At 38.5% G+C, this 15,781-nt stretch overlaps 1 protein-coding gene across 1 annotated transcript in view; it reads right to left on the reverse strand.

Annotated features, from left to right (window-relative positions):
* Positions 1-12,816, reverse strand: part of LOC139739648 (eukaryotic translation initiation factor 4 gamma 1-like) — a 49,904-nt gene extending 37,088 nt beyond the window's left edge. Inside the window, exons 1-2 of the mRNA XM_071650258.1 lie at positions 12,804-12,816; positions 12,538-12,665 (exon numbers count right to left, since the gene is read on the reverse strand). Of these exons, the coding sequence (XP_071506359.1) occupies positions 12,538-12,596 (59 nt within the window). The 5' untranslated portion in view covers positions 12,597-12,665; positions 12,804-12,816. The remainder of the gene's footprint in view (positions 1-12,537; positions 12,666-12,803) is intronic.
* Positions 12,817-15,781: the final 2,965 nt, after the last annotated feature.

Consider the following 15,781-nt stretch of genomic DNA (forward strand, 5'->3'; position numbering starts at 1 on the left):
GTCGGGATCACGATAAAAAACTTGGTTGAACTTAAAGCTTATCTTCTATGTATTGAGATATTTCTTTCTTTCTGCAACTTTCTTTGCAATAACTCAAGAAAAACACGCCCTATCACCCCCATATTCTGCACATGTTTAGTTCATGTCACGTATATTATTTCATAAAATAACAACTACTTGATCGGACAACATCTTGGGTATGTAAATTAGGGTCAAAGGTCATAAATGTTTCATCTTGTATCTTGGCGAATACCTGTCCTATCTTTTCCATATTTTGCACACGTATAGACGATGTCGCAAGAATCATTTCACAAAATAACCACTTTTTCCTCAGATGCCATCTTGGGAGTGTAAAGGTGGGTCAAAGGTCATATGTATTTGTTGTTGTATCTTCGTTATCTAGTGTATACGGAATTTGGTACCAAAGATGGCAGATATGACTCCCTTTTCTAAACGAGAATTCAAACATCACACGGCCAACGTTTTTAACAACAGACGAAACCTGTATGATCATGCCTATTGCGATCAGGACTCGAATCATTGATGAAAAAAAAATCGGATCACCTTAATTTGTCAGTAATGACAAATTACAATCTCTAGTTTTTAATTTGTATGTGTAATCAACACTTCTGCTGTATGACAGGAAATAGAGCCAGTATTGATATCAGGGTTCACAAAATATATCTTGTACCAACACTTCCTCAAAGCAGCCTGTCTGTGCACATTCTGTTAAGATATGTCCATGTCAATGAACTCCATTATCATTTGCTTGTACCCTAAGGCACTTAATTCACAGCATTTATTTGTTCATTGTGCAGGAAGGCAAGTTGCACAAAAAAAGAAAGAAAGAAAGAAAGAAAGAGAGAAAAAGAAATGTAAAGAGTTAAATACTGTTAACAAAAGATGGGAAACTTCTGCTCTAAAGCTCTAGGTGCAGTCTAGAAATAGAATGAGAATGCAATCCGCATAATCTGAAATCTTGAATTCAACATGAATGTGGTGTACAATTGTAGTACTCTATGATACAGGCATGTACAGATGTATGGGATACATGTGGAAGTTCTGTAACCTCCAAGTTACAAAGCTAATTACATACATGTACTAGCTTATACCGACATGTTTTTTTTTTTTGTGTGTGTGTGTGTGTGTGTGTGTGTGTGTGGGTGTGTGTGTGTGTGTATGCCGGAGATCCCCCCCATAGAGGTATAGTTATCAGAGAAAGGAGTGACTATTGGTACATTACACATATACAGGAAATACAATTGTATAAAATTAATACAAAGAGTTGTAAAGTAGTTCAGGAGTCTCTTCTATTAGATATTGTACATGTAATTTGTGCACTTTTCTGAAGAGTTCCTTTTCATGAGAAGAGAACAATTATTGACGTGCCCATTAATCATAACAACCCGGCTACATTGCAACGATCCCACTCTCAAGGTATACGCTGGTCCTTGATCACAGGAATGAATAACCTCCAAAGAATGCGGTGGTTCTCCCGTGTCATCCTGTACCAGAGGGGGTCAAGGGGAATACCAGCGTATTGTGTCCCATCTGCTGAGTAATACAGGACACACACACACACATGTTATACACGCTCTCTGATTTGCAAAGTCATTGTGTGCATTCTAATATGAGAGCAAACACATAGTGCAACAATCGTATGATATCGGTGTATGTCCAGCATAGGGAATTTTAGCTCCAAGTTCTACATCACTGGGCCTTTATTATTATCAACTTGTCAACTTGTCATGGTTAATATTCCATCATATGCACCTGTGCCAAAGTTCCATGCATGTACAATTTGTACAAGTGTAAGTGCATATCACATGTATACTACTCCATGTGCTTTGTCAGTTGCGCCTACATGTATTCATACAACTTGTAATGCTATGTCACTTTTGTATCATGCATTATGCACAAGCACCTCCCATATGATGCATTGTATGTCGCATCTGACATGTACAGTCCATACTATACAACCTTATGTCACTTGTATTCCCTGCACAATCTTGCTGTAACTTAAAGTCTGCATTGTTGATCATAACAGCAGGACGAGCACTGAGATTTCATTTTGAAAGTACGATGTAAACCAATCAGTACTGGCACGTTTATTGACACATTGTAATCATCCTGCTAAATGTACGGCACTTTGCTATTTGCTCAGAATATTAATAGTGCAGTGTTCAGGTGAAACCCAATCTCAGCGTAGAAAAAATATTAGATAACTTTTTTCTTTTCAAAATGCTTTTCAGCTGTCTTCATACTATGTTTCATCTCTAAGAGTAAACCAAATTCCATCCATTTCAGTATAAAGTGAGCAAAAGCACCACGTTCCACAAACATGGGCAGCTGCACCACCTCTTGCGCACCCCATACCCACTGATTTCAATACCTCCATAAAATAGATTTTGCATGAAAATGGAAAGTGGGTGCCCCTACAATTTTTGCAGTCTTCCTGTGTATTCACTTACTGTGAAGGTGGAAATTTTCGCAGTGTTCAAATTTTCGCGTATTTCGCGCAACCAGAAACTAGCACGAAAATAGAAGCATGCGAATATTTTTGCTTGCCAGTACTTATTTGTTTGTTTGGTGATTCTTTTTCCTGAAGTGTCATACCTCATCTAGCCATATGCATCAAAGGCCAAAAGGGGCAGTTGCTCCTAAGAAATTAAAGCATGCATCATCATGGGAGAAATAATATGTATAAAGTACAAATGTAAACATTGGTGTTGTACAATGTACATTTGTAGCATTGCATGACACCGTCATATGCCAGCACACAAAAAGAAAAGGTTTACACATCAGTCCTTTTGCATGAGCTGCATTACTGTATTCTGTATGTCCAATGACTGGGGTTGTTTACTCTAAGGGGCAGACCATCCCAATTGTGAACACGGCATTAGGTTTCATCAATCTCCCTCCCCCTCTTTTTTTTAAAGGAATCACATCTCTGCTTTTGATAAATGATGCAATGTAACTATCAAAATCATCTGCTTTCACACTACTACACACTTTGTAGCTTGAAGAGTTGATTTTCTACGCTGTTCAGACATTAGAAAAGCTGTCTATATACAATTCATGCATGCATGGCGACACTAAACCGACAGTTCAGAAATGTTCTTGAACTCTTGCTGAGAAAAGGCCTTGTACACTCCCCTTCAAGGTTACATTACCTTCAAAACATTTGAAACGGAAGCAGACTGGCATAACACACTCCTTGCACCTGCTTACAATGCAGGCAACTTCCGCTACACATTTTTGATGTACTACCTCTTTTCCACTCTGTTCAAGACCCCTGCCCAAGACGTTGAAGGAACTTTTGACTAAATGCCAGGTTCCCTGCTAATAACAAAATCCTTTAGTGCCTTGGTAGGCCCCTACTCTCATCGTTCAAGGTGAAAGGAGTGATTTATGCATTACTGTGTTTGAAGGCAAGCCAGCTGATGATATTAACAGTATGTGTATATATGCTGGTGTAACGTACTTACACAATGGACAAATGGTGAGTCAACAGGTCATTTGAATATAATCTTGCCATGTACAGGCTCTAGGAGTAGGCCTATAATATGAATTCATACTCATAATGAAAGTGTTCACCACACTTATTTCAACCAAACTACTTTCTTCTTTTTTTTTTGCAGCAAAGTCACAGAAGTTAAAAGTGTGCATATGAACGATAGTAAGCACTGCCACACAGCACACTGAAATGCCATCTTTTCAACTCATATTCACATTGCATGGTAGTTCAAATTAAAAAAACACGAAATCTTTACAGCTGGCTTTAAAATCTACCGGAAAACCAGAAAATTCATGTGTTTTTTAAATGTGTATTAATAAGCCTCATACTAAAGAAGCAACAATATCATTCATTCTTTTTTTTTTTGGGGTGGGGGGGGGGGGGGGGGGGGGGGGAATCAATGAAGTCAAGAACAACTTTCAATGCAAAACTGTGGCTTACACTGTACACTTACTGGCATCCTAAATGCCATTTCAAGTCAAGACCTTGCCCTTTCTGTGACAGCATTACATTTAGCAATGTAAACTCATTGTACTTTAGTCTATTGAATTTCATACCCCTTTCAGTAACTCACACATTTTTGGTCAGCTCCTGGCCCCAGCTACATTGGCCTGCGCCAAGCAGTAAAAATTGTGGTCAGCAACTATATCAGAGCCACGCTACTTTTACCATGACCCATTCACAAACTCGGCCACATAAGGGATAACTACCATGGTAAGTGAACGTGTGCTCCGGCGGAGGCACGAACAGGTAATTGAGACGTTTGGCTGTGCAAGGAATTTTGGCCCGAGCCTGGCGCTGCTGACATTCATAAACTCTTTGATCGGCGCCAGGCCCAAGCCTGGCCCACGCCTGGCACTAGCTTAGGGCAGCGCTAAACTAGCCCGAGCCTGGGGCGGGCCACTTTGGCCCGACCCATTCAAAACTCAAAATTTTACGACCTAGCTCCGGCCTGGCCCGAGCCAGAGAGTTACTGAAAGGGGTATCAAATCCTCTACAGCAAGTTCAGTTAGAAGAACTTTACTAGGATCTATGAATGAATTGAACAAAAGCCATATTTCTGCATTGAAAAATCACATTACAAAATGTTACATGGCCATACACTGGCACTGAAGCTATTACTATGGCATTCATAACAGAAATTAATGCACGCACACGTGACTCATTTCAGCGCTTCCAATTGGCTACATTCTTGAACCCATTTTATAAACGTGACTAATGCACGCAAAGAGACATGTTCGTTTCGGAAAACGAATGCGTGTTAGCGCCGAGTCTATAGTCAAACTACAAAGTTTTCTGAAAACATATTTGTCCATATTATATAACAACTCTCAATCACTTCAGCTTAAAATTACACTTAAAAAGCACACAATAGGCTCTGTTCTTCTTGCTCTTTCTTATGAACTAGGTACACAATCCCCAAGGGGTGGTACCCTTTCTAACAAAGATTACCAGTACTCTATTCTAGACATATTAAAGATATTGATTCAAGACCAAAGATATAAAATCCTTGAAACAGATTCAAGATTCACATAAGATACTGAATGCGTGAGACAGATTCATGAATCACATTTGATGTCTTCTTTGGTGCATGGCACACAATAGGCAACTCACAAAGAGTAGAGGAAATCGTCACATACATGTAACTGTAACAGATATTCAGACCTCCCAACCGTTCTGACTGAAAAATGGGGATGATTTGACTCAAAAGTAGGAAAGAAAGAGCAGTTCCCATAGGAGTGTGTAGTAAAATTATCCAGAAAAATAGGAAATTCCTGTTGAAACAAGAGTTGGGAATGGTCAAAATTCAGATTCTTTCCTCCAAATGCAGTATGGTTGGGAGGTCTGGATATTTCAAAGCCTCTTTGGGAGACTACAGCCTGTATGTGATATCCCATTTATACAGGGCAGTTAAAGCACCCAAGGAGCACTCCTGGACCCCCCCCCCCCCCCAAAAAAAAAAAAAAAATAATAATAATAAAATAAAATAAAAATAATTAAAAAAAATTAAAAAAAATAAAAAAATAAAATAATAATAATAAATAAATAAATAAAAAATAAAAAATAAATAAACAAACAAAAATAAAAACAAAAATAAAAAATCTATATGAACAGACCTTCAGGCCCTGGGGCGCCCCTCTCTAGGCTGGGGTCAGGAGCACTCCCTAAAATTCTATATAAATGGTCACCTATGTTTAGTGAGTGCTCCGGAAGTTCAATGCGTGCATACAGTTTGTATGTTAGAAGTTCTTGTGCACTTGAAGGTCATCACAACATTTAATTTGATTCTCCATTCCCACTTTAAATGCTTGCTTGCCCTGGCCATCATATTCATGATGCCCAAGGATGGCTGCACACACTTTATTCATGCTACAGAAACCCATTTCTTACCATGACTATTAGGATACCACTCTGAAGGCGGGAGGGGAGTTGCAATGTAGGAGTGACAATTACTGTACCTCTGGGATAAGTCTGTATGCAAGAATGCACCACTGGGTTTTTGATGGCATTTTAATTCACAAGTCCAAAATTGACCAGTGGTGAGGAGAGAAAGAAATAGGAAAGGGGGGGGGGGGGTGACTGCATGAATCGAGCAGTGCTCACCAGAGCATCACACTGCCACGTGTCTTGCTTTTTTATGTGCCATATTGCTACAATACACGCATAGATAATTAAAAAACATTTATTGCACCAGATTTTTAGCGAGTCCAGCTTCCTCCGTTGGTACGATTGTATATTTTGCTCCTAAATCCAAACCAGTAGGCAACAGAACCAGGAATTAATCTACCTTTTTTACCACCTTGGAACTTCATGCCTTCTATTCTAGGTACAACCTGTATCATCAGTATGGAATGCATCATTGCACTTGCAGTGAATCGGCACACTTTGGAATGACATAATAGTAGAACTTGACAAGTGGCAGAAAAGTGGCCAGAACTCACACAAAGGAGTGAGTGTCACAGTTAATCTTGTTTAACTTTCACTTATCAGCTTTCATTAAACTACCATTCACAAATCAAGATGACTGCGCTCAAAAAAAAAAAATGATAGCATTATCTAGTGTATGTCTCACTGTAATTCCTCTAGATTTGAAATTAAACAAATCCCTCTATCAATCAGTATCACTATACATTGTAAACATATGCAAAACTAAAAAAAAAAAAAATGTGCAGTTGCTGCAATATTGTGTTTTGAGTGAAATCATCTCCCCTGGTTTCTAACACCCTCAAAAATGAAATATGTAGCATCTTGTTTTGGAACGAATTCAGCACGACCTTTGTGCCACATAGTGCAATTACTCATATTATAGCTGCAATGGCTCCAGGTAGCGTTTCTACAAGTACATTGAAATGAGGTGTCGCAACACCTCCATTGTTTTGAGGGGGATTTTATGGTACAGACAAGGAGTCCAGGACATGTACTTTACCATGCATAGTGCATGTGCAATATTACTTAGCACATCATGCTCTGCCTTGTATTGCTTTCCTGTGGATTACATAATTTTCTTTGAAATGGCATAATGAGTCCAGCCACAGGATCCAATGACAGGCAGATGCTTTTGCATCACCTTTAATAGAGTAACCAGTAACCCTTGCTATGAAAACATGCAGCAGCATACAAATTGACACTTGGGTGTTTAAGGACAATGTTATTGCTCTGTGGGATTTCCATAGAATACTGGAAATACATATACAGTCAAACCTGTCTATAGCGGCCACCCAAGGGAAACGGAAAATGTGGCGTTATAGACAGGTGGCCGCTATAGACAGGTAATCCAACTTTGTGTGCATTGCTTACATGTACATGTATCATTGTTGTACCCTTATTATACATGTATGTGTGAGCGTATGCACACACCGTGTGTTTCATGCATGAAATCATGCCGGTGTACATGAAATTGTTGCACAGTAGTATGTGTATTGTCGTGAAGAAAGCTTAACGGTAGTGCATAGTTATGATTGAACGAGGGATGAATGCAGCAGAGGCGATCACTGATCGTTGCCCGCATGGCTGCAAAGCAGAAAAAGACACTGAATTATCGGCTCGGCTAAGGCTCATTTGGGTTTTTGGCCGCTATAGACAGGTTAAATTCTACCGCGGGAAACAAAATTTGTGGCCGCTGGCCGCGTTAGACAGGTGGCCGCTATACACAGGGTCTTTAACAGGGTTTTTATCTCGGGGGGATTTTTCAGTGGCCGCTATAGACAGGTGGCCGCTATAGACAGGTGGCGCTATAGACAGGTGGCCGCTAAGGCAGGTTTGACTGTACTCGGAAATATTCCCTTTCCCAAACACTTCACAAGACATCTACACTTGCTTAGACATCCCTGAATATGCAATATAATATTTTTATCTTTAATCATTATTATTATTATTTATTATTATTTCTTCTTTTTTTTGGGGGGGTGGGGGGGGGGGGGTGTCATCCTCTAGATAAGATGTTAACTCAATGTTGCTTACAACAAATATCACCAAGGAGACCTACCTTAGCAGTACATTCTTGGGTACCATCAAACTGTTCATCCACACCATACTCTAAACTTTGCTCAGATACAATATTTGCCCCCAAAAAACAAACAAACAAACAAACAGAAAAGCAAAATCACACCACCAAACAACAATACAAATACACGCACTCGTTTCATATAGCAACACAACATTATCTGTGGTTCATCATCATACAGTCTACAATCATTCTACAGTGTTGACAGATATTTGGGCCAGGTGAGATTGCGAAGAACAAGTTTCCATGGCGATGAATGGCTATGACATCACACTTTGGTACTCTATGCCGTCTGAAATTGCAGACCGATAGGTCCTTCTGCAGATTTATTTTGAATCATTCTTAGCTCAGATTTTTTCCAGAACTTTTTAGCATACTGCAAAACTACTAAATGGAAGAAACGAACGTGCGAAGCATGCTACAGTTGTACCACACACGAGCTTCTTTGCAAAGAGCTCTGCTGATCAGCTTCAAATTTTGCTACCCAACAATGGAAGTGAAAATGAAAGTGCTTAGACATTCAGATGGGTCTCGCCAGGCCCTCTCAACTGGGCTTGCCCCTTGCCAGTGGCTTGACTCTTGCCTCATGTGATGACCCTCTGTTCACAAGTTTCTCTAGCAATTACTACAGTGAAAGGGCAATTGACAAAGGTTAAATCAAGGGATGTCCATCCAGCGTAGCGGGCAACTGTCACCACCACAGAGCATGTTTGCAGGAGCTGGTAAATAAGCCCACTCATATATATTAGCTTTACAAAATGTACGTCTACCTGGAGTTCAGAAGCCAACGGACATGAATGCACTATGCAATATAAGAATTGAGTAGGAAGAACTGAAAATAGTATTACTGATATACACAACAACTCCACAACAAAGTGTCATTTGGCTATCTAAATGATATGGAGGCAAGTAACTACTTTACTAACCATTGATTTTATTTCCATTTATTCCCATGCAACTTGCCATGTTGGATATTTATGTGGTCTAAAAGCGCACCCACAGAGCATTTTTAGAAGAACACAATATACTGATCCAAAAGCATACTGTAGCGGAAGTTGACAAGAGTGCCTATAGCAGGCACAATATAGCTCAGATTTGATTCTGTGCACTAGTGACATTGGCATGCCTGTGTGACACAAGCATGCATAAATTGAAATACCAAATGCGGCAAAAAGCACCAAAGAAATATCTAAAGAAATAAGTACCTGTATTCACTAACATACTTTGTGCAGTTTATTATTTTCAAACTACACCTGTACATGTAGAGACAGAAAAAAATTTTTTTTTTTTCATTCACCATGTTTATGAAACTAATCTAGCAGTGGAAAATGTTAGTGCCCAAACATGCAAATTTGTGTTGTGTTTACCTTGTAGATTTTGTTTTCTTTTGTTTTGTTTTTTTAACTAAAGAAGTGCTTGTTGTGTTTCATGGCTGGTTAAAACAAAGCAACTTCAGAAATGTTGAAAGAATAGGCCATGTGTTCTCATAGATGTCAAGATTTACCTAGTACATTTAATGGCACCATAAGAAAGCCTTTAATTCAGAGTTTTTTAAAAACTAAACTTTTAAATTCATGCTTTGTTCAAATGCGAGTATAATGCACGATTGCAATATTGCGCATGAATGGGTGAACTGCCTCTGTGAGGCAATTAGCAACCCTGACCCAACCCTATGCAAGGTGGGAATTTCATACATGCAGTTTGATGAGCTATGAACAGTATTAGTGTTATATACGCTGAATATCTCGCGAGGTTTTTATTTTCGCGAATTTCACACAAGTCGGGTGCTATTCGCGAAATTAAAGACACACGAAAATATTGACTCTGATCAAGCTATGAATGTGAGGTACGCGTACATACACACATGTACATTCGTCCATTCGGTACAGGACTCCATGATCGCGAATTTAACCACTCACGAAATCGTCGGAAGATTCCAATTCACAAAAATTCAGACTCGCTAAATATATGGCGTATACGGTTGTACAGTATGACCTAACCCGAGTGAAACAAGACAATTCTACCAGGCAACAACATATAGCTCACACTTTCATGGGTGATGGATACCTATTGTACATTTCCCGAACCTTAACAAATGAGGTACATGTAGTACTACTAGTAGTAGTACTATATCGTATGTCGAAAGCTCAGCAAATTCACTGATATGATCTTGAGAGCTTTGATTTCCAGCCATCTCCATCTAAAATTGATACATGTTGAAACAAGCCACCCATAATTTGACCATAATGCTGTCCAAGATTTGACCGCCAGCTACAGCACATGTAAAACCTATGCTTTTGCATGCGCTCGAATTTTGGCACGGGAGGTCGAACCTTGGTGCTGTTTTTTTTACTGTTGAGTACGAAAGATTGCTTAAAGGGACTGTACAGTACTGGTTTGAGGTGGGGATTTAGGTTTATAACATTCCTAAGTAAGATAATGAGAAACCTCTTATGAAATATGAAAGAGCATGTAATTTTAAGAAGGATTCAACGTCTATTTGATGAAAATTGGCTTTCAAATGGCTGAGATATCCAAAAACAAAATCATAATAATAAAGGCGACAGGCCACGCCTTTTATTAGGATCTCTTTGTTTCACCTTGTTTTTGGATATCTTGGCCATTTCAAAACCGATTTTCATCAAATAAACTTTTGATACCCCTTAGAATTGCATGCTCTTTGACATCTCATCGAGTGGTTTCTGAATATCTCACAAAACGTTAAAAAAGCTAAATCCTCACCTCAACCAGAACTGTACAGTCCCTTTAAAATCTGTAGGTCCGTACATGCAGAATGTATGCTATACCTGATATAGCGTATATTTGTAAGTGCACTATGCGATTGACCCGTTGCTACACATGTGACCTTTGTGTATCAAGAGCCCAAACAAACTTGAGAGGTACAAGTATGAATGTACAAAGTTGTACATGGACACATCTCCACAGAGCCCTCAAACGCTCCCTACGCGAAGCAGTCAGGAACAGTATTCACATCATGTGTACAACACGCATTCCGATACAGTTCGCTTTGAGCACTCAACAAGGTCATATGCACTGATTAGACTCAAACAAAGAGTATACACAGTAATAAAATGACCTCTCTTGAGTTTGGCAGTTGCGCAAAAATAGCTATTAGAGCAAGCATAAACAGCGTTGGAAATGACAATAAAAATAATTAAATAACAATGACAATAATAGTAGTGGTAGTAATAATTATAATAATAACAATAATGATGGTGATGATAATAATAATAATAATAATAACAATAATAATAATAATAATATCTAATAATATCTATTTGCAAAAAACAAAAGTAACAATTTACATTTTCAGATTTGACATGAAACCACGGAAGAGGTGAAAACAAAACAGCAAGTGAAATGTAAACCAACACAAATTCTCAATCTCAGTGATCCTGAACTAGTGAAGGTGTGTGAGGAAATACTTACTGGTACATGTCCGCAGCATTCTTTAATCCTACTGTACCTGTGCCGAGTTTTACATAGGGCTTCTTTTATACATCTATGCCGAGTCTGCACAATGAGGCCTGACGGCAGTCATGATGAACGTGCACATCATCACGCAATCACGTTTGAATCAATTCCCCCCCCTCCCCCCCCCCCCCCCCCCCCCCCCCCCCTCCGATATTGCTATTGTATCAGGCATCATTGTTGGTATGTCACAATTACATACTGTAAATAGATACATGTAGTCTATGCAATACTCCAAGCCCCTTGATCTAAACATGCTCACGCCCAAATTGATAAATCATTAAAATGTCAAGCCCACACCCAACTTCAGAGTGTTACGTTAGAGCCCTAATCATTAAAGTTATCATGAAAATAGACAACAACCTGGATAATGTTGGGTAAATGGGAGAATAATAGCCTGGAAAACATTCCAAACCAATAAACATCATCAACAAACAGAAAAAAAAAAAGTCATGGACCAAACACATAAGCTTGGGCTTACTTGAGACTTGTCATGCCACCATATTGCATCTTTGCGACGAGTGGGCATGCCATGCCTATCCCTATTGAGCCATTTGCACAGTGCACAGGTCAACCTCTTCATGTGGCACAGCTCAGCTCAGCGCAGTAACGAGCATGTGGCACACATGTCTGCTCAAAAAGGAATGACTTCAAAAGCTGTAAACATGTCAAATATCTCACGTGATCATCTGTTTATCCACTGAAAAGATCATCCCAACCATAATCATACTCATCACTTCATAAATCATGTATATATTTTCGGTAAATGTTTTCACTGATAATGGGAGCCGAGTGGGATTCCCATACCGGCATTTTCACTTCAATCATTGCAAAGCACGACGCTGCGCTACGTGTCCTGCGTATGTTAGTTTCCATAATACGGACACGTATGGTTAGCTGTATCGTTCATGATAAATACCTTAGAATCAGTCATTTCACACGATTTTCAAGAACATCAAATGTAATTTACAAATATAAGGAGTAACATAGCTTATAAACAGCAATTTCATTGGAAAAAGGATACTGTTGTGGGTGTTGTTGCTGGTAATACACACCTTTCCCCTTAGGAGTGGGATAGCTCATGGCAACTTGCAAATCGTACGGTAGTCCGTCCAGGACCAGCCGTTGTTTACCGTTTTTGGTAGAGATCTCCTGCGTAATTAAAGATAATATCAATCAAAATACTAAGCCTAAAAATACACAAATCAATACAATGCCACAACAAGATGATAGATACACCAGCAAACGAGATGAAGCTCGATTTTCTATGAGATACGTAATTTCCATTACCTTGTCACGGGTATTTCGAAGGAGACAAAACCCGAGAGCCGAGCCCCTCGATCGGGTAATTCATTTCTCCCGAAAGGAGTGTTCGTACGGTCTCGGGATATGATCGGAGAGTACTGCTCAGTACTGGTGACGTCATCGTCTGCATTCGTTTCGTCTGTGATGTCTGGGTGGAAATGGAAGTCACCGCATGGGTTTACACGGTGTTGACAAGAAAGGAAATGTTTGATCTAGTTTTATCGTTTGCCAGTAAAACGTGTTGTGCCCACACTGCACATACTGCTGGTGTAGAGCATTGTTTGACTGCGTGGGACAGCTTCTTATTTTCTTAGCTTCTGACTGACAGAGAGGCACAACAGATGCTAACTTTTAATGTAACTTTTCTTTTTTCCCCCCTCATAACTGATAATTACCATGCTCAGCGCTCTAATCTTCATTTATTGTACTAACATCCTATAGGATTCCATGTCATATTCTCTTATTATGCTTGTGGTCGATCACAAATCAGATACATTGTCGTTGCACGTTCGAGACATCATTTTCTTTTCAACCACTGTAGAATAATTTAGGAAAAGGTATCTTTCTTTGGTCTCTATCCTTGGTCAGTGAGTTTTATCGGAAAGTAATTCTAATTTCCAATTCAGAGTTTTAACAACCATCATTTTTGGCGATTGCATAGGCCTAAATAAACACGATCGTTCGTTTGATCTTAATTTGTTTTGTTCTTTTCCTCTGTTTCTTTCCAATATCTTCCTTTACTTCTGTTTTTCTTTTCTTTTTTATTTGGGTTGGGCAAAATACCAAACATAACTTGTGTGAGTGCAAAATGATTGACAAACTCCTACAGGCTAATTTTAAGGAAAATCGGACAATATCAGACAAAAATTTCACCCCATAAAATAATTATTTTGAGTTTTCAGTTGACATGATGCCCTCTAGGAGATGAGCAAGCACGTCAGCTATCTTTAGTAAAGCAATAGTCCTGATAGATGAAGAAAATTACAAGAAATATTATTCATCTGTTTATTAAATACAACGCATATTGTTAATTCCCTTAACCAGTTTTCGCTACTGAGAATTGCATCAACCAACAGTTATGAGATATCATTTGTGCCTTCTTGAGTTAGTATACTTTGTGCTGGTTTTATAGTAAAGATAGAAAATGACTTCAATTTTCTTTTTTTTAAAGTGATAATAATTTTTGCGTAATTTTAAGGGAACGAAATTGTTCGTATCCCAAACAAAGTTTAACAAGCATAACGAGGTGTAAGGACTTTGAGGTCTGGACGTGCTTGTACCCAGTTTGAATTCAGGTAACAACGACACACACAAAAAAAGCTAATTATAGAGATCTATATAGCTAGGCCAAGATAGGCCTACATAGTCAGCCACTAGCTCGATACAAAGATGTACAGGTATGCGTAAGATTCACTACAGTTTGTGCGATTACAGAAAAAATGAAATGAATGAGTCTGAAGTCTGCATAGGTATAGGCCCTATGTGTGAAGATGAACAAAAACACCAACAACAAACTTTCCATATAATGAGCTCTGTTATAGCGCCCTCTTACATCATAGCCACGGTACTTTTGAGGTATAATACGATAAACGCTTGGAAAAAAAAAACCACACCGATCGATAGGCAATAGTTTTTGATATAATAATCACGTAATAATAGTTTTATTATGATTGAGATGCTTGAATTCGGTCTTCTTAGGCACTGACGGTGTGTATCATCAAACGATATTTTATCTGTAATACTTACATGGTAATATAAATGGAAGAATAAAGTTTGAGTATTCCATTTGTGTCATTAAGGAATATAAACAAAGAACCGCATGGAAGATGTTTACAGGATCACTGTAATAGTGTAGCATGTAGGACTTACACACGAATTTTCTGACACCCTTTTCCAGTTGGATAGGATTTTAATGTCATCTTACATTATCATCAGGATCATCGGGATATAACGTCATTATATCATTTTGTTTCACTCTTTGTTGGATGGAAAAATAAGCTGCATTGATTGAAGATATAGACGTTTAACTTTCTGTCTCTCTCTCTCTCTCTCTCTCTCTCCCTCTCTCTCTTCGTCTATACTCTGTAAAAAAAAATCGAGTGAAAATGTTCACTCCTGAAGGGATGAATAACAGAAAAGAGTGAATTTAGAGTGAAACTGGAGTGAATTTTGAGTGAAAATGTTCATTTTCACTCGTTTTATAGTGACCTCAGGGCAGGATCACTCCAAAATCTTCGAGTGATCTTATAAAGATCACTCCAAAATAAGTGAAAATGAACATTTTCAGGAAAAATTAACTCCAATTTCACTCAAGATTTACTCCAATTTCATTCTAAATTCACTCTTTTTTGTATTCACTCCTTCAAGAGTGAATATTTTCACTCGATCTTTTTTTTTTATAGAGAGTAACATTATTTGTGTCTTTCAAGGGTACATCATTCCATTCATTTTTGTTCTTCTCCGTCTTTCCTGATTTTTCCCTTTAAGAGCGGAAAAATTATTCCTAATGAAACATTTACTACGAATAAATCAACGAAGTCGACAAAGAGTATATACGAAGAGTTTGCAAAAACCGATAAGTCCATATTTGCCATATGGAGATATTTGCGATTAAAGGTCAAGAAAAATACAGAGAATAATAAGAAAAATTTTGTTTCTTTTGACCATAACTTCAAAAATATACCTTTACATGCAGTGACCAATATATCATTTGAAAGGTATTATTTTGTACTTTATGACAGAGATCAACTTCAAAATCTTCAAAAATGGACTTATCGGTTTTTGCAAACAAACCCTTCATACGTACCAATGTATAATGACACAATGTTAAAGACGAGGCTCTAGCATGCTCTGCTCTCTTTCTTCGTTCTTACGTGCTTTGAAATCATTCTTTCTGAGCCATGACTATCTTCTCCTCTCCTCTTTCTGTTTCTCTCTCTCTCTATCCCTCTTTCTATCAATCT

The sequence above is a fragment of the Diadema antillarum genome, unplaced genomic scaffold, assembly GCF_040938485.1.
Source record: "Diadema antillarum isolate AM-2024a unplaced genomic scaffold, OU_Dant_1.0 seq00000810_RagTag, whole genome shotgun sequence".
Taxonomy (NCBI): Eukaryota; Metazoa; Echinodermata; class Echinoidea; order Diadematoida; family Diadematidae; genus Diadema; species Diadema antillarum.